General features: G+C 44.8%; 1 protein-coding gene across 1 annotated transcript; it reads right to left on the reverse strand.

Annotated features, from left to right (window-relative positions):
• Positions 1–278: 278 nt before the first annotated feature.
• On the reverse strand, positions 279–17,031 carry LOC121673430 (exocyst complex component 4-like). The gene is made up of 2 exons (XM_042046724.1): positions 16,919–17,031; positions 279–594 (listed from the first exon to the last, which is right to left on the reverse strand). The coding sequence occupies exons 1-2, from the start codon at positions 17,002–17,004 to the stop codon at positions 294–296; spliced, it is 387 nt and encodes a 128-aa protein (XP_041902658.1). The 5' UTR covers positions 17,005–17,031; the 3' UTR covers positions 279–293.
• Positions 17,032–20,040: the final 3,009 nt, after the last annotated feature.

Raw genomic sequence — 20,040 nt, forward strand, 5'->3', positions numbered from 1 at the left:
CTGGAGCCCCTTTAGGTGCTGCAAGGGGCTCGCAGCTCTCCCTGGAGCCTTCTCTTCTCCAGGTGAACACCCCCAGCTCTCCCAGCCTGGCTCCAGAGCAGAGGGGCTCCAGCCCTGGGAGCAGCTCTGGGGCCTCCTCTGGACCTGTTCCAACAGGGCTGGACACAGTACTCCAGGTGTGAGTTTAGTGGTAACAGCACTTTCTCAACTCCCTTTTTATTCAGTTCAGAACAATGACAAGAAGCTGGAAAAACGGAGAAACAAAGGCTTAAAACAGGGGCTTGGAGCTTCCATCAGTGGTAAAACCACCAATAAAACACCAGCAGAGAGGAAAATGGGATTTGCAGCTGGAGCAGAGCCTGTGGAGCTGGTACAAACACAGAAACACTCAGGGACGGCCCCACCTGCTTGATCTTGTTGCGGGAGTTGGTGATGCGCTCGGTGATGCTCTGGTAGGTGCGGATGGCCGTGGTCAGCTCCGTGTAGTGCTGCACGATCAGCTCGTCCAGGTCCCGGTCACACTTCTCGTACGCCTCCTCCAGCCGGCCCTTCTCGTTCTCCCTGTCCTCCACATCATCGCTGGTGGATAAAGTCCTGAGGACACCAAGATGGCAAAAGTTATTTGGAGTTAAGTCTGGTGGAGTTTATTCCAGCGTGTCTGGTGTTCGGCAGAGATCAACGCACTGCAAGAAAATAAAACCCATCAATATTGTGGTTTATTACTCTGCCAGTTTTTAAAGGCTTCAGAGTTTTTTCTTCCCTTTTCAGGGGAAGTTCTCTATTGGTTATCACATTGCCAGGGAGTCATTAATACAGGCACAATGTAGCGTATGAAATATCTCCTGATTTATTATTTATAAAAAGCTAGATGGAAAAAAATCTTAACTTTGGTCTTGGGAGTCAGTGCAGCTTGTGCAGTGTTGTAGCTCCCATAATTTACCTACCAAAGGTAAGGGATGTCACAGGGACACAGAGAAGTCCATCACAAACCTATCCAGATCTTCCCACAGTTTTCAAACATACACCATGAACAGTACAGCATGGAAGGATCACGAGCCCTTATTTCCCCTCCTCATCAGCTTTAACCTCTGACTAACACTATCTATTAGGACTTTTTAAACTTTATTTTTTTATTTTGATCAATTAAGATTACAGCAAAACTGCTGACAACTTTGTGAAACTGGACATAGCTCAAAGCTTCTTGATGTCACTCCAAATTTCTGTTCGAGAATCAATGTGATCTCCTTCTCCCTTCGAGGAGAAAAAAATCCCAGAATTCCTGATATCCAACCTCACCCTCCCCTGACACAGCTCCATGGACCTTTAAAGTACCTGCACACAACTGAAATAGGGTCCCTCAGGACCTGTCCCTGTCACACAGAGCAGAGATCAGAGCTGCCCCTCCTGAAGAAGCTGCAGCCCCCCACGAGTCTCCCCTCAAAGCAGCTTCTTCCAAAGCATAAATTAATTGCAGTATTTCAAGTTCCATGCTTCATGGTTATCTACAGAAACAGGAATCCTTTCTAATATTATTCTACTCTATGTTAATTCTACTCCCAGACATTTTCAGTTGTGTCTTAAATCAGCTTTTCACAAAAAAAAAATTTTTTTAATTATATTTTAGCCAAAGCTCTTTAAAAAGGATCTGAAAAGTAAGAACACTAGATCAGGTTACTCAGGGCCCAAAAAATATAAATTTTAGTGAAAGGCTCCCCACCCATGGCAGGGGGGTTGGAACCAGACCATTTTCAAGAACCTTCCAATTCAAACCATTCCATGATTCTACAATGAACATCATGTGCAAGACTGGCAGAAAGTCATCAAGAGCTCTTGCAGATAAATGCATTTTCTTTGTGAAGAACTGCTTACTTCTGCCAGAAGAATGTTCTTCAGCATGGCTACACTGGACACAAGGAATATCCTCCTCAGGAATTGGCATTTTGTTTGGGTTTGGAGCTGCACAGGATTGCCTGTCCCAGCAGTTAATGAAAACATCCAGCCTCTCTAACCTGCGGCACGGATCGCACGAGAAGCGATCCTGTCTGGATAAAGACAAGGGAGCAGCAGAAGCAAATTGGCCCAAAGCACAGACTAGGAAAGTTTGTAGTTTTCATCAAACAAAATTCAATTTCAGAATCCTGGATTTGCCAAAGAATCCGTCTGCAGTGTCAGCAGTTGGTTACAAAAGCTGAAGATCTCTCTCCAAAGCTAATCGCTCATGTCAGAGGATGCCACGAGCCTTTCCCAGTGCTCCAGCAAATCCCATCCAGCTCAGGCTTCCTAACAAATTCCAGCCATAGTTTTTAAGCAGATTTATATTGTGTTGCCCAGCCTTTTTGTCTTGTATTTGAATTTAGCTTGTCCTGTCTATAGAAAAATCTATTTTGCTAAAAACACCTGACATTTGCCCACCAAAGCAGAGCTGTTTGTGCAGCCTGAGAGGTCCCTGCAGTTCCTGATCCCAGAAACAGGAGGGGCAGAAGGACAAAGCCAGGAGAGCTGCAAATGAGACACCTTGGAGACCCCACCAGACTGTTCCTACTGAAATCATACAATGACCCTGCACAGTTCTGGTCTCCTCTCACCCTTGAAAGGGCAACTAAACCAAGATGAACAAAAGTTTCAAGCTCAGTCAATTGCCACATTCCAAGATTTCCAGCTGGCTCTGTTGGATGCAGAATAAACACCTGTATTGGGAACATCCTGCTTTTCTTAATTACAGGGTCTGGGAAAATACTGTGGAAACAATCACCACTAAAAATCACCACCACACTCATATTTTGACCAGACAACTCAGTTCTTTCATCTGTTCTGGTTTAAAACATCACAGAATTATTAAGGTTGGAAAAGATCTCTCAGATCATGGAGTCCAACCATTAACCCAGCACTGTCAGGTCCCCATAAAATCATGTCCCCAAGCACCATACCCTACACCAAAAAGGATAAAAAATTCCACACAACAACAAATTTTCCCCAACAGGTTTTTTCTTAGCCTGGCACTCACATGAGTTTGCCTTAAACACCTGTAGATATTTCCTTAAAGACAGGGTCAGAGTTTAAATCAAAACTCAAGACCCAAATGAAAAAAACAACAGAGTTTTTTTTCTTTCATTTTACCGAAAAACCCAGCAAGTTTCAGAAATTTAAGGTTTTGGGTTTAGGATTTGGTTATTTCCAGTGATAACGAGTCTGGATTAATCACTTGGATCTTGAAACTACACCTGAATTTCCCATCTAAGTCTCATGGTACAGGAGCCATTTCTTTTTCTTGCTCTGCACAAAAAAAAAAAAAAAAAAAAAAAAGAGAGAGAGAAAAGCAAGGAATATTTAATATTCCTGAGATTCTGCATGCTCCTGCTAACACTGCAGAAAAGTAAGCCAAGGGCATCTCTGCTTGTTTTAGTCCTATTAAAATGTGTCACAAGGAAGAAGGAAAGTCAACACACTGTTTGTCAAATAGAAAGGATCCAAATTGTTTGGGAAAAGAACTTTGCAGGAAGAACTTTGAAGGGGGAATCACAAAAGAGGACAGGATTATGAAACAATGGTAAATACACATCAGCATTTCAGAACTCCCTGAAAAATAATCAAAACAGAGGACAAACAGAAGGAAAATCAGTTTAGATCCTGAGTAGCAGACGTTGAACTCGGTGGGGATTTCCAGGAGGGATTCCCGAGCAGTTCACTTGTTTTTTTTCATTTTGATTTTTTTCCAAATGAGAATCCTCCTCCTCTGTAAGATACCTGGAATTTGTACTTGGCAGCTGGATGGCTGAAGATGCCTGTCTCATTAGCAAGAGCTCACCAGGATTACAGTAATTCCAACTGGCTGTTAGTCTGCTGAGAGACATTTTTGTGCTATGATAAAACAGAAATTCATTGAGCCAAATCTCATTGACTTTTGATTTTACATAGTTAAAAATACAGCTTACACAAATCCAAAATGCTTCATTCACTGGAGTCACTCCCACAGATGGAAGACAGGAGAGAGGAGAAGATGATCAGACACAACCCTGAAATGTTTTTATCATGGGATGTACAGCACATTTCTCAGGAGGAAAAAAATTGAACCTTGTTATTTCCCTGAGGTCACTGAATTGACACTGGAATTAGATTAATAAAATGTCCAATGGGACTATTAATTTCAGTAGAAGTTGATCTGTAGGTCACAAGCATTTTTCATCTCCTATTTCCAGCATCCAACCCAATGAGCAGATGGAATATATGGAAAGACTTTTTCAGGAGTCCTGAAGCCTTGTCATTGTGCAAGAGCCCAAAGCCTTCAACTGCTTCCTCCAACAGCCCATATCAAGGCCAGGAACAGCTCATTTCCGAAGGTAAATACACAGGAAAACTTATTCACATTTATATATATTTATACACATAACTGCCAGTTCTACCACTTTTGCACGAGGCTGCACCTCCCTAAAAAAACTGAATGAACTCCAAGCTCTCCAAGAATCTTCCTGCCTCAGCACCTCAGGTGAAGGGACAAAGTGCCACCAGCAGGACCCAGAAGGAAGTTTGAATTTACTCCCACCTGTCCTCTTAAAGCAGCTGCACAGACTGTAGCCATCAAAAGCAAAAGGGTAATTCATTTTTTAGTGAAGAGCAACACAAGACTTTGGATTTATGTTCTTACTATAAAAGCTCAACAAGGTATTTGGAAGCAGTTGAAAAACCCACTTGTGGCATTAAAGATTTTTTTTCCCCCCACAGATCTCAGAGTCTCAAAATTTTCCTCTGAGGAGCAAAATGAAATGCTTCTCTCTGTAAAACAGTCAGGAGTTTTGAGAAGACAGGCTGGGAGAGCTGGGGGTGCTCACCTGGAGAGGAGAAGCTCCAGGGAGAGCTGAGAGCCCCTTGCAGGGCCTAAAGGGGCTCCAGGAGAGCTGCAGAGGGACTGGGGCCAAGGCATGGAGGGACAGGAGCCAGGGAATGGCTTCCCAGTGCCAGAGGGCAGGGCTGGATGGGAGATTGGGAATTGGGAATTGCTGGCTGGGAGGGTGGGCAGGGGCTGGAATGGAATTCCCAGAGCAGCTGTGGCTGCCCCTGGATCCCTGGCAGTGTCCAAGGCCAGGCTGGATGGGGCTTGGCAGCCTGGCACAGTGGAAGGTGTCCCTGCCCATAGGAACTGGATTGTTTTTAAGGTCCCTTTCAAACCCAGCTGTTCTGCGATTTTTTAAGGAAGTCACACCATGTCTCACTTTTATAATGCATAAAACTGTGGTGTGTATTTACCACAGAAATACAAACAGAGCTTCAAAAATATGATACATTCAGCAGGGACAAAAGAGATTTATCTCTACAAACCAATGTAATTCTTCTGGTCCCAGCAACATCTAACACCAGCCACTCCACACGCTCTGAAGGAAGTTATTTCACATTACAGGCAGCGTTGGATATTTCTTTGTCCTTTGACAAATCAATGCTTTCCATAGATCTGCCCCAGATGTGTATGTGCCCAATGAACAGCTACCGCCCAGTCTCATCTAAAATTACTCCCACACTGTGATGCATTAATTTGGGGAGGAAAGGAAGAAAAAGGAAACTCTCCAGCATTCAAACAACACAAGAGAACAACAGGCAGATGCCGTAAAAGGACAGAAAATAAGTTATCATTTCTTCACAAGCTAATACACTTCTGTTATTGTTGTGAGCTGAAAGAACATGATGTTTACTAAGCTATTCAGCAGCAGAAGAAAACAAACACCACTGTACCACTCATCATGTGGCACAACAGATAGCTCCAGGAGCACAGCAATGCTACACCGAGATGATCAGCTGCAGAATTATGAAACCACTCACCTCCCTCTCTAATAATGCTATTTTCCAGCTTCAGTAGCATTCCAGGCCCAAAACAGGATTTAACATTGTGGATCCCACCACAGAGCACACATCACATACAGGTTAATCTTTATTCTGTGTATCACCCCTGTTACCACAAATATGGGCAGCTTATCTGCACCAAACTGCTACAGAAAGAGTTTTGATGTGGATGAAATGCACACCAGATTTAGCTGCTCAGTACCCAGACCAACGAGCTCAGCACAAACCGAGAACAGCCACAGGGGCACTTCCTAAGAAATGCTTTTCCTGGCACCATGGCACGTCCTACAGGCAGCCACAGAGCCAAAGAGCTCAGCTTGGTGTTGCAAAACCACAAAGCTTCCAGGGGATGGAGTATTTTATCCATATAGACGTCCACAGCATCTGAGTCTCCTCCACCTCTATTTTCAAGTCTGTTTTCCTGTTTGACAGGGAAGATTCAGTTTTAGCACACAGCACCCTATTAATGGGCCTCAGTCTGAAGCACTGGAGAAGCAGCTCTGTTTCCATGGAATGCTTTGGGAGGGAAAGGACATTAAAGCCCATCCAGTGCCACCCCTGCCATGGGCAGGGACACCTTGCACTGTTCTCAGGCTGCTCCAAGCCCCAATGTCCAGCCTGGCCTTGGACACTGCCAGGGATCCAGGGGCAGCCTGTGCCAGTGTCACCACCTTCACAGCCAAGAATTTCTCCATTAAACCTCATCTAAATCCAACCTCCTCCACCTTAAAGCCATTCCCCTTTGTCCTATTTTCCACCCTCTTTTATTCTACAACAGCCAATAACAAAAATAGGTCAGGCAGAGGCAGATCCATTAATTTCCAAGCTCCAACTGCCCACAATCTGTCCCCATTTAGGTTTGCAAGGCGCTGAACACCCTTGGAGCACACACAAGCTCAGTGTTCTGAACCTGAATTTGCGGTGCCATCCACACCCCTCCTGCTTCATCTCATCCCCTGTCACTTCATTCCCTTCACAAGAGTATTTTTTCCACCAAATCCTGCCTTTTGCTGCCCCCCACCCCCCTGTATTTTGCACTGTGGCAAAAAAATTCAGTTACAACCTTTAAGATGATCCATTTGCAGGCACCAACTTCGCAGTTGCACCTTTAACAGGAATCAGATTTGAGATTCAGCAAGAACTTCTGTTTACACTCAGGACTCATTTTTCCCCACACAGTTTGTATTATACATTTTCTCTGTTTTCCAGTGCAGATGAGCAATTCCTTTTGCCAGCCTGCTGCCAGCTTCCTACCTGCCCAATAAAACACCAAGAAAATTAGATTATGTCAATTTTTAAGAGAGAACTGTTAACATTAATGAATAATAAATGTTTCATTTCTGTAAATTTGCTTTTTCTGATGCCTCCAGCCAGGCTGGGTGGATAACTGCCTGCCTACTTTACCTGCCCTAGGGCCAGCCCTGTTAAGTGTGATTACTTCTAAGCTATGGATGGCAAACCGAGGCTTAATTATCAATTTCTTTACTAGAAAATTTGTTTCACAGGAAGAACATTGCAGTAACAGTATGTGGGCATTATGCTTGTGTGGATTCTTTTTATTAAGCAAAACTGAAAGAACAGATACTGCGTGCAAAATGCAAATACAAGTTTTAGGAAATTAATGCTCAGTTAGCACCAGGTAATTCTTACAGGAAAGGAGTGTTGAAGGCCCCACTGCTTTTGACCAACACTGTGGGTGTTCAGCATCTTTGTATCCCTCTAAAAGCCTTTTTTCTTCTGCTCCCCAACATCAGAGCAGACTTATGTAAATATTGGTGGTTAAAGACAGAAAAGAGTATTACATGATGCACAGGTGCAGCTTGGAAATCCAGGAATAATCCTCTTTTTCTTCTGGATCAGGTTTCTTTGAGCATGCAATTCACTTTTCTTCACTCAGCATCACTCATTCAAATGAAAATACTCATTAAAGACAGTGGGAACCACCACAAAAAAAAAAAAAAAAAAGCTGCTAAAATTTAAACATTTCTCATCTGATCAGGAAAAAGAACATTTTAGTGAAGTGCAATTGAACTGAGTGCTGAATCGCTGGGGGGGATCAAACAAAGCTCCTATTTTAACAGGAATCCACAGTAAACTTCCCACCACCTGTTCCAAGTCCTCTGTGCTGTATCTCACACCTTGTTGAGGCTCCCAGTTCCTCACTTTAAAACACCTTTGAAGCTACAAACACACAGTTTGTGGTACCAACTGCTCAGAGCAGTGTGGCTGAAAGCTTGTCCTGCTCAAAGCTACAGCTGCATTTCATGTGTGGCCAAGGTAGGACTCACTGATGTACTGACCTGTTCCTCCAGCAAAAACACCAAAAACCTGTTAAACAGCAGCAGCCCTGGGCGAAACCCAGAATTTCAGGGATAGACAAGATCCATCCCTTCTGAAGAAATTGGGTGAGGTTTTCATTGTTTTACGGTTTGGGTGACAGTTAAAGGATAATTCTTTTACTGCTCATCTTGGAAGTCTGGAGATAACAAGTTCTGGGGAGGTATTAAACAGAAGTATTGTAAAAACTCTGCTGAATATGTTTCACAATTTATCATATTAAGGTTGGAAAAGACCCATAAGAACGTCAAGACAAACCCTTTCCTCCACACTGCCAAGGCCACCACTGACCCACATCCCAAGTGCCACATCCACACGGTTTTTTAATTGCTCCAGGGATGGGGACTCCACCACTGTACAGGAGGAACTTTTCTTGTTACCAAAATCTAAAACCCCAGGCCCAGCCTGAGGCCGTTCCCTCTCTCCTGTCCCTGTTCCCTGGCAGCAGAGCCCGACCCCCCCGGCTGCCCCCTCCTGTCAGGGACTTGTGCAGAGCCACAAGGTCCCCCCTGAGCCTCCTTTGCTCCAGCCTGAGCCCCTTCCCAGCTCCCTGAGCCCCTCCTGGGGCTCCAGACCCTTCCCAGCTCCGTTCCCTGCCCTGCACATGCTCCAGCCCCCACAATGTCCTTCTTATGTAGGGCCCAAAACTGCCCCTGAGATTCCAGGCGGTCCCTCAGCAGTGCCAGCACAGGGGGACTCATATTATATATATATAATTATATATATACTTGCATCAGTCCAGATAATAAAATAAACAGTGCAGCATTAAAACTATCAAAATCACCCTTCAGGAAAGAAAATTAGAGGGATTTGTTTGTTTTGTTATTCTCCATTTTACACCACACCAAGGACCTAAAACACAAAGCAGAATAAAAGAAGGTGCAGAAAAGAAAAGTACAGCTTTAGCCAATAGACAATTCTGACCAACAAAGGATTTGTGGAGTTAAACAAAGAAAGCAGTTGCTAGAAGCAACAAATAATAATTTAAGCAGAGCGTTGTGGATGTCTAGAAAGCCCAGTGTCCTCTCTGCAGGAAACAGCTGCAATGTACCAAGGAAACTTCAGTAGTAAAAAGGAAGAGGAAAAAAAAGCAGAGTCAAAGGAAACCCATTAGAATGCAGTTATTCTCATCAGGCCACTCTTGCTCATGGCTGTGGCCACCCAGCAATTACAGCATTTGCTTTCTCATTTCGGTTTGAACCCTTGCGATCGCTGCAGCATTTGTGGGGCTCTGGCACCCCAGGCCAGGCACGGCCACACGGAGAGACAGCGGCACCGAGCCCGAGGGCAGCGGCTCTGCCAGGCAGGAACGCTGAGAGCCAGGGAACACCGCCGGGAGAAGAGAGGGGAGGACAGGATGCGACAGAGGAACAAAATAACCGAGATGAGAGGGATCATCTTCCACATCTCACCGCCCAGCACAAGCTGCCGTGAGCAGAGAGTTCCTCAGGCACTGTCAGGCTGAAAATGATCCCAGGAATTGCTGCAGTGAGTGAGTTTGAAGTGCAAGTTGTTGGGAGGATCAAGTGTTGACTTCCCAGAGGTGTGGAAGATGCATTTAAGCGCTCTACAAGCAATAACCAGTGACAAATGCACTCATTTGTTACTGCCTTCCCCCCCCCCCCCCCGCAAAGCTGGAGAGAGACGCACAACATCACACAGTGGCTTTGACACTGGTAATTTCAAGGACTGGGCCTTGTAGTGAAAATGCCAAGCAACGCCTAAGATCAAAGACACATTATCTTACCCGTATTTAAGTCCCTGAGTTGATCAGAATAAAATCTACTCCTTTCTGAAATTCAGGGGTTTATTCATATTTCCCCCCTGCTCCCAACCTTATTTTGATGGGTGTGAAAAATCCTCTCTGGGGAAAAGATCCTGTCCAGAGCAGTTCAGCAAATATTCTTCCTCCTGACTGCTGTTCCACCCCACGAGACCTCACAAGCAGATACATTTCAAAAGAGCACATTGAGAGTATTTTGTAAAGCTCCCTAGGACAAGAACAACTGTACTTCAACCCATTGTGTCTCCACTGAGCTACAAATTTTCCAGAGGTTCATTAAACTAAATGGACTTATTTCAATTTTATAATTGAAAACTGTTGTCTTAAAGACAAGTCCCAGATGGGGTGATCTACAGCTTCCAGCACTATTTAACCTCAAAGTGTATAATCTGATAATTCATGTTTTGAAACCTCTCCGGAGTCTCACAGAAACTGCTGTAAGAGTTGGGTCCTTATGAAACAAAGCCAGACAGAAGGAAAAAAAAATAAAACTCTGAAAGGTATTTAACAATTTAACTTGGCAGCAACATGTTGAATGATTTCTCATTATTTTCACAGGTTAATGGATTGTTCCTGTGAAATTCTGGATTTGAGGAAATGAATTAAAGCATTCAGGAAAGAAACTATTCCTTCGTGGAGACAGTGAGGTGCTGGAAAGCAGGTAGTCAAAAACTGTAGTGCCCAAGCCAATGGGCATGGGAAATGGGGTATCCCAAGAACTGATTGTAACAATTATAAATAATAAATTAAAAAATAAATGAAATCCTGAGGCCAGCACACTCCATCCTCACCACGGGGAACACAAAGTATTCAGCCTGCAGAGAACTCCATCTCCCTTGTGCAAAGAAATAACTCACTACAAGGAACAGCAGCACCAAGTCTGTTCACAATCCTGTTAAGCACACAGAGCAAACAGAGCATTTTAAAACATTTTCCTCCTCTACTTACATTCCATTAATCTTTCATGCAGTTTACACACTTGGTTAGAGCATTTTCAACAGAAGCTGATGATCTTTTTATCATTGAGGCCTTGCAGATGGGTACAGGAGAGTTGCAGCAAAAAGGCTGAGCAGCCTCCAGCCATCTAAATAAATACCAGCAGGGAACTCTTTATTTTGCTAAATTAACCAACCTTTAATCAAATTTCCTCACACCGATACAAACGATGCCAGGGGAGTGAGTGATCAGCTCATTTCTGAAACAAAGACTGGACTGCAGTGGCTCCAACAGCAGCATGGGAAGAGTTTCAATCCCACACACAGAAAAACCCCAGGGACACCAACCAGCTGCACATTTTCCATGCAGGAACAGGGATGGAGGCAGCAGAAAGCCCCAGGAAATGCCAGTTACACCTCCAAGCACAAGCAGAGGGACTCAGCTCCCACTCCACCATGTGAGACCCTGTCCAGGGCTGTCTCCACGTATAGGAAACCACAGGAACCAACTCTCACCTTCTTTTGGCAATTAACTTTAGATCCAATAATCAAACCAACTATTCCATGTATTACCACATTCCCTGGAGAAAATAAAAGCCCGAAGGATCAGTATTTCAAGATCTGCAAGAGCAGAGGCTGGACTATGCTACTCAGACCTGTCACCTGGATAATTAAGGGATAAAGAATATTTTGGGAGCCACCGCCCACTGTGCACCCTGAACCCTCGATACCACACCTGCAGTCCTGCAGGAACCAGCAGGAGGCTTGGGGAATTTCATCATTCACCTGAAGGTTTCAAAACTGCACCAGAACCAAGAGCTGTTGAAGGCAACACCTTTGAAAGAGTTAAAACCCCAATCGCTTCCTACCAAAACCAGCTATTTCCACTTCCTGGTTTTGCCAGGGTAGGTTCAACTCCACTGCACAGTGCACTGTCTAAAGCTAAAGTAAGAGCTGGAAAATAAAGTACCTTGAGCTTTTAACTTGGCACAGTCACACATCTTGTCCTTTTCTGCGTGGTTGTGTATTCACATGTGCTCCTTTACCCATTCTTAAATACAACCAAGGGTCTGTATCAAGCTACAGCCCAACATTTGCCAAATACCTAAACATTTTATACAAGTGCCTGGAGATCATTTCAAGGAAATTTATAGTTTACAACCACACTCTGCCATATACAATTTATTTTCAGGGACTTTCTGAAGTACTTTTCTCGTAGAAGAACTGCTACCTTTATAACACTGGAAAACACCATTAGCAATAAAAGTGGTTTTAAGAGACCATTACAGATCAGAATAACTCGAGTTTATTCCTTGTAGCAGCTATTTCTCAAATGCAACAACGAGGGCAACAGCTCCACATCCCTGTTACTCACTCTCCATCACAAACTGGGATCTCAGTTCTGTTGTTTTAGACACGAAGAGAAGACCAAATGCCAGGTCATTAGCAAAAATCCATTCAGCAAAGTTCACCCATAATGAAAATAGTGGCCAAAAGCATTAAAGAAAAAGAATTCCACTTGTGAAGAGTAAAATATGTTCCAAGGTTTTTTGCCTGCAGTCTCAACTTCTGCAGAGATCTGTCAGGTGCGTTTGCTTCTGTGAAAGCTCAGCACAAAGATTTCACTGAGGTCTTATGGAGTCACTGCTAAACTTTGTTTTCCCCCAATTAAAGCAGCTATTAAAGGCCAGGTTTAAAAAATAGCAACCTTTAATTGGGAAGAAAAACGCCCAACAATAAATAAAAGGCAGACACATTCACCAATTAGAAATCTGACAAGATCTCTCTCTCTCAAAAAAAAAAAAGCATTTGCTAAATGCCAGGTTGCTTGTTTCAGAATACAAAAGCTCCTTCAACCAGCTACCAACAAAACAAAAGGTTAAGAAAAATCAATATACAAACACACGTTTGTCCTTTGAGTGATAAAATAAAACATTCCCCAAGTTGTCCTCCAGCAGATGAGCCAAATTCGCTCCGTTATCTGCATGGTTTTTAAAAAGACATTGCCAAAGCCCCTGGGGTCAGCAGGAGATTTCTCCAACAAAAGCCTCTGGTCTCCTGTGACAGCATCTTGACCTTACAAAGTAACTTTTATTTACAGAACTTGAGGGATCTTTCTCATCCACAAAGGAATTAGCAGGTTTTGGAAGTGGGCGTGCTGAGGAATGAGCACAAGTGCAGCAGCACAGGGAAGGAAGCTGTAAAGCCCTGATATCCAATATCCACTCTGAAAGTCACAATCCCAGGAGCTGTTTTCTCGTGGCAAATAATGGTCATTTCTTCTCAGCACTCTGAGGACAAGGACAAATTGAAGATAGTCCCAACAGCTGTAAAGGCACAGGGAAAAGCTCCCTGGAGCCGCTGCAGAAGTGGGGATTTAAGGGCAGACTTTGCAAACATACATTAAACTTCCCAGACACTCTTTACTTCCAAAAGATTTATTGTCGTGGACAATCCCGTTATTTCTCCTTTGGGAGAAACAAGAGGGGAACTGCCCAAGAACTCAGGGTGACCCCAGCACTACTGGGAGTAGAACTACACCTTCCTAACTCTGGGATTTCCCTGGGAGCTCCTGGCTCTTTTGGGACAGCTGCACATCCCCCACAGAACATTCTTCCAAATGAATCCATCCTTGAGGCTGCCTTTAGTCTCTACTCTTGGCAACAACCGGAAAACCAAGGTCAATTCCATGAGTCCATGAATCCTCCCACAGGAAACAACTCCCGAAGAACAAATGTGTTCCCTGACACAACAGGAAAAAGTGACACTTCACAGGGACAGAAAGGAATCATACGTGGGATCCTGTTGGGTTTTCCTTCATCTCAGAGCACCACAGAGAGCAGGGATGACTGAAAATTCCCAAACGAGAGCCCCAGACCCCATAAAATTCCGTTTCTTACTGGATTTCAGTGCTGCTATACAAGTTAAACTTTGTCAAGGATCTTACCCCTAACACTCTCCCTGGAAGAGAGACACTCTCCTGGGAAGTCCAGTCACATAACTACAAGAATCCCTAAATCTGGGATCACAGAAAAGTAAATTATTCAGTCTCTTGTGATTGAGAGCTACTGAGCTTGAGTAAATATCAGAAATTATCCTTTCATTAATAAAATAATTTCTGTTTACAGAAGGCCTTTCAGCTTCACATTTCAGAGCATTTCATAGGCAACATGAAGAGATTTTGCAGACCTAAACAAGATTTGTTTTTGGAAAACATCACTGTCTTTGCTATAACCAAGTAAAACATGAATACTTGAAGAAGCTCCTCTGGTTTTGTTTGTTTACAGCAGAAAAATGCAGTCAAACTTTTCCTGTTTTTCATACACTGTTCCCTTTATGGACCTTTCACACAGCAACAAGGGAGAAATAAACAGCCTAAATAAGGAAATGCAAGTGTAAAACCACAAAGATTGGCAGAAGCCTTTATTATGCATAAAGGTTTTGGAAATAAAGCCATCAACAACAGGAAACTCAGTCACATTTCAAACCAACAGTTTGCTGTTAAGATTTGTAATATTTTTCTGTAGCTGAGTAAAATTACATTTAACCCACCCAGGTTTAAATTTGTCTGCAGTGGTATTTTATGGCCATACAAACCACTGAAAAATTCACCTGTTGCTTGGCAAGTTCATCCTCACCTGAGCTCCTACACAAAAACATCATACAGAGAAAAGTGATTTAAATTCCTTTTCACACCATTTGCTTTCTGTACTTGGCTAAGCCTAAGAAACATCAATATTATTACCACAACACTTTTTCCTTCCTTTGCAATCAGTTCTGCCCTCAGGTTTTCATGGTCTGGCTCAACCTGACACTTCAAGCTCTGCAGAGAATCTCTACATCCAAACCAAGTTCTAATTAAACTCTAGAAGTTTAGTTATCAGGCTGTTCTACTGAATAACTTCAATTTCATAAAGTCAATAACTCAATGTTGTGTCTAAACACTGGACCTAAACTAACCAAGGTAACAGTGCCTGAAAGCCAAAGATTATGAGACAAACATTTCTTCTTATTTGGATAACAGAACACTGTGAGCTCGCTCTTCTGTTTTAAAATAAATTTAATAAACCCAGATTTATTAAAATAGAGGTACAAAAGCAAGGCCTTAAAATACTCTTGGAAATTACAGGAAACATAGAAAAAAGATGATTACAACAGGAAGTGCTGCACAACCAGTGCATGTTTATTATTCTTCCACAGACAGTGGCACCAGCTGCTTTTTTTTTTCCAGAACCAACATTTCCCTCAAGTTTTGCAAGATTTTAAATACCAGAGCAATGAAAAAGAATGGAATTATGTCCTAAACATTATCATTGACAGAAGATATTTAAATCATAACATGTCCTAGATACAGAACTACTGCCACAACAACTTCTCCAAAGTAGCTGAATGATTCTTTCTAAAACACTGAAATAGAATCCAGCGTTTGGGAGCTCGTTACAACTCACAGTATCCCACTGGTGTGACTGCAGCTGCCCACACCCACTGTGTAAGCACATTTAAAATGTGTAAGAACATTTAAAACCTTCAGTGTGGGCAATCAGCTGCCAACCCACTGGTTTTAAGCAGCACAGGAAAAGATTTACAAGCAGCTAAAGAAGTACTGGGGGCGGACAGTGAATTCACATCCAAGCCTGTCACAGAACTCTCCAGCAGAGGAGAGTTCAGGAATGAAGGCTGACAAAAATTGATGTCTAAATATGACTGGACACAACTCTTTCTTTTCAATCCCAACAAGACAGACTTGGAAGCAGCAGCACTTTGCCCACTCTGGCATTGCCACACAGGATGGAGTCTGCAAACTGGACTTCCTGGTTCTCCAGACTTGTCACCAGATGAATTTTACTCAGTGCTGCTGTGCTTGTGGGTGGGGGTCACTCATGGACTCCACAGCAATAACATGACAGTGCCTTGGCCTTCATGAATGGCATTAAGCTGGTACTACCTGCAGGGTTTATTCACAGAATCAGTGAGTTTGGAAGAGATCTCTGTTGTAATGCTAGGGATCTCCAAGGCCACGGAGTCCAACCTGTGACCAAACCCCCCCTTGTCACCCAGACCAGGGCACTGAGTGCCACGTTCAGTCTTTTCTTCAAGACCTCCGGGGATGGGGACTCCACCACTGCCCTGGACAGCTCATTCCATTAAACCCAAAACGGTTTAATGACCCTTTTTTGTACAGGAATTCCTCCTAATAGCCAATCTAAACCTCCCCTGGCCCAGCCTGAGGCCGTTCCCTCTCTCCTGTCCCTGTTCCCTGCGAGCAGAGCCCGACCCCCCCGGCTGCCCCCTCCTGTCAGGGACTTGTGCAGAGCCACAAGGTCCCCCCGGAGCCTCCTTTGCTCCAGGCTGAGCCCCTTTCCCAGCTCCCTCAGCCACTCCAGCCCCTTCCCAGCTCCGTTCCCTTCCCTGGACACGCTCCAGCCCCTCAATGTCCTTGCTGAACTGAGGAGCCCACAGCACTCGAGGTGTGGCCTCACCAACACCCAGCGCAGGGGGACAATCACTTTCTCGGTCCTGTGGCCATACTATTTTTGATGAAGACCAGGTACCACTGTCCTTCTTGCCCACGTGGGCTCATGTTCAGTCCCTGTCAAGAGGCACCCCCAGGTCCTTTTCTGCTGGACAGATTCCCAGCCCCTCTGCCCCTGCCTGGAGCAGTACATGGGGTTATTGTGGCTAAAACGCACGACTCGGCACTAGGCCTTGTTGAACCTCACTCTGTTGGTCGCGGCCCCTCGATCCAGCCTGTCCAGGTCTCTTTGACCCCAGCATGAAGCAAAGCACTGGGAGCAGGAGGAAGTGAGCCAGCAGGACAGCGGGACAGCCCGCAGGACAACGTTTGCTCCAGTACTACAGCCTCCCCAGCGCTCCAGGAGCAGGGGGAACCCAAGCCTAGGGGCACCCGATGCCCAGGAGGGACCCCGTGCCCCCGAGGCCCGACCCAGGCGGGCCTCCCCAGTACAGCACGGCCCGCACCCGGCCCTGGGCCAGCCTCAGGGGCCCGGAGGATGCGGAGCGGGGCCGCCCCTACCTGATAACCGAGATGAGCAGCCCCGAAGGGTCCTTGCTCCTGCCCACGGTGCCGCGGTACCTCCCCACAGCGTCGCCCGCCGCCATCTTGCGCCCCCTCAAATACGGCGCAGACAAGTGTGGTGGCGCGCCGCAGCCAATCATAGGCGAGGGAGACGGGCTGCCACCCAATAGGAAGTGAGGAGGGCGGGGCGCGCGGCATCAAAGCGCGGTGCAGTGCCTCGGAGCCTTCTGGGAGTTGTAGTTTTTATGGCGGCGGCGATACGGCACCCCCCCCCCCCCAACCTCCGACGGGTGATTAAAAATCAGTGAGAGGTTAAAAATCAGCAACAGGTCAAAAAATTATCGACCAAATAAGATACACCTTCAAAGACACCTGTGCCCAAAAGCCGTCATTCGCCCTGGGAGCAGCAGGAAACGGGGTGGGGGTGTGAGGGACCAAAGCATCCCCTCCGAACTCTCACGGAGCTGGGCTGGCTGAACAGTGAGGGATTTAAATGTTTATAGAGTAAAAAGTGGATAAAGTGCCCTAAGTACTTAAATTAACGTGTTCTATGAATTAGTAATGCTAAATACTTGTAGTGTGTCACAGCCCAAGCGAGTCTGATCACAAATACACCTACCTACAAGAGTTGCTGACGCTTCCCTTAATTTAATATCTTTAAGCTACAATGTTATTAAGAATTATTTTCCCCAGTTTTCACTGGGAAGGCAGTAAGGTGACCCAAGATGAGCCAGCCCAGGTGGTCCTTGACGCAAGCTCTGAAAGCAAACCTGAGTATTTGGCACAGGAACTGTGGGTTTGGAACAGCTGGAGGTGACAGATAGGAATCAGTTCACAACCTGGGAAATGCTCTGACACCCAACGCTCACTGTGTGGGTCTCTTCCAATTCAGGATATTCCGTGATCCTACGATGCTGTGGTTCCAGGATACTGAACACCAACCTCCTTGTCCGCAATCCTTGCTTTACCATGGACATGCTCCATCCCTTGCCGCAGGATCAGCTTCAGAAAAAGGGAAGGTGGAGGTCACCCTGTCCAGGGCTGGAAAACTAAAGGTTGTTTTTCACTAAACATCAAACAAACCTCTCCCAAGAGCTGCCTCACTTTCCCTGTTTCCAGTTGAGGGATAAGGACACCTCTCCAGTCACATCCTTTGAGAGCTTGTGTTAAAAACACCCTGCAAACCCCAGGATGGTTGTTGTAGAGGCAGAATTCCTTAGGAAAGGTAGGAACAGCCATCATTTGCATCACTTGGAGCTGCTGGGTGTTTTTAAACCAGGTTCACTCCATCATGTCAAAGATGCTGCTCTTCCAGAGGTGTTTTTTCAGCCCAAAGCTGCACTTTAACGATTTAATTGCATGGAAATTGCTGAAATCTGTAGGTAAAGTCAAGAGCATCCATTTATATGAGCTGTATTTGAAACACGAGGTAATTGGAAGCATGGTAATTCCTTATTTACAAGGGGAAGAATTCCACCGTAGCTGTTGTGGAAGAGCCTCCATTTATTATAATCAACAGCTGTATCTATGATCATTAGCAGAAGGACAGAGTAAGAGCACGGGCACTTTAATTCTGAAATAAAAGATACTTTATTCCTGAATAAGCAGTGTGTTTTCAGAACAGAATAATTACTCCAAAGTAAAGTGATTTTTATCTCCAGGTAGGGTGTGCACTTCAGTGTGTTCCCGTGTAGCTGTTCTGCTACATTTCCCCTGTGCAGATGAGCTCCCAGCTCCACAATTTCCTATTCAGCTATGCCAAAAAAAAAGCTCATTTGCCTTGATTTTCTGAGCAGGTTTGCCAATGCCTTTGCCCAAGGACGGTGATTTGAACGGTGAAAGGTTTGTGCACTGGCTGGAGGGAGTTTTTCCTCAAACTGCCGACTTGCCAATATTGTTTCTGTCAATTGGCAATTCCCATCGACTGCTCTGTTCCAGCACGGCCTGGAGCCTGCAGTGGGGATGAAATCGATGGGTCCCACCTTTTTATTCCTGACAGCTGCACTAATCACCTCATTTAGGAGGAACTTCATCAGGACAAACAGCAGCAAATCTCCCCCAGAACTGTGGCCTGGCTGACTTTCAGTCCTGGGCTCTAATTGCTAAACCACTGCCTGGTTTCATTGACCAGCCCTTTCCCTTCACTCCTCACCCAAGGAAAGCCACAGGTGGGAATTTATGTTTTCTTTAAATGAAAGGGGAGAAATCAACAGAGGTCTGGCTGATGCAGCACGTGAACGCTGAGATCTCGCTTGATTAACAATATATGATACAATGAGGCTGAAAGGTCACGAGAACATCGTTTTTCCTTGCACAATTTACAAAAAAGGGTCTCAGTCTGAAAACTGATGGAAGGGAAAACAGGGGAAAGAATTTTTCTTTTCTTTTTCACGTTTCTTTCACGAAATGTTTCAGTACTCCGAGCTATATCTGGAAAAATGGGTGGTTCCTTGGTTGCTCAAATGAAAGAAAGTCCAAACTGACAAACAAAATGTTCATGATGATGAATGAATCACTGTCACAGCTTGTTAATAGAGATCAGATTGGCTAGGTAGAGAGTCCCCCCATTTAGAAGAGACTGGGAATCAAAGATGGTTTCATTCCTCCTCCTCATCCTCCCCTCAATAATAAAAAAAGAAAAGGAGGGGTGAGCTTGTGCTGAGCAGTTCCTCATCCACTGGGCCAGTTTCCCAAGGGAACACCACAGTGGTGCAGAGCTATGCCAGAGGAAATCCTGAGGAGGCACAGGCAGAGCAGTTCTTTGGGAAATACGGTTTATTCCCTCGGGAGGTGTTTTACAAACTCCACCAGCAAGAGTTTTGTTCCTCGTATGACTTGTGTGACACAAAGGGATTGCTTCCCTCCTTTCCCAAGGTAGCTTTACCTGCAATCCCTTTCCACAGTTTATCCCCTGATATTTTCTAGGTGTTTCTTGGGAATTCTTGGGAATCCCTAAACCTAAGAGGTTTAACAGTGCTCAGGGCTGATGTACCCACGGGGTCTCTCAACCACAGCTTTAACATTTGAAAAAATACCACAAGTATTTCGTTCTTTCATTTCAAACATTAGTGGAAATGTCAGACAAAAAGGTTCAGCTCACACCAATCTCCTACAGGTGT

The sequence above is a fragment of the Corvus kubaryi genome, unplaced genomic scaffold (assembly GCF_017639235.1).
Source record: "Corvus kubaryi isolate FWS band 111438036 unplaced genomic scaffold, C.kubaryi_AGA036_p1.0 65430, whole genome shotgun sequence".
In the NCBI taxonomy this organism is placed as follows: domain Eukaryota; kingdom Metazoa; phylum Chordata; class Aves; order Passeriformes; family Corvidae; genus Corvus; species Corvus kubaryi.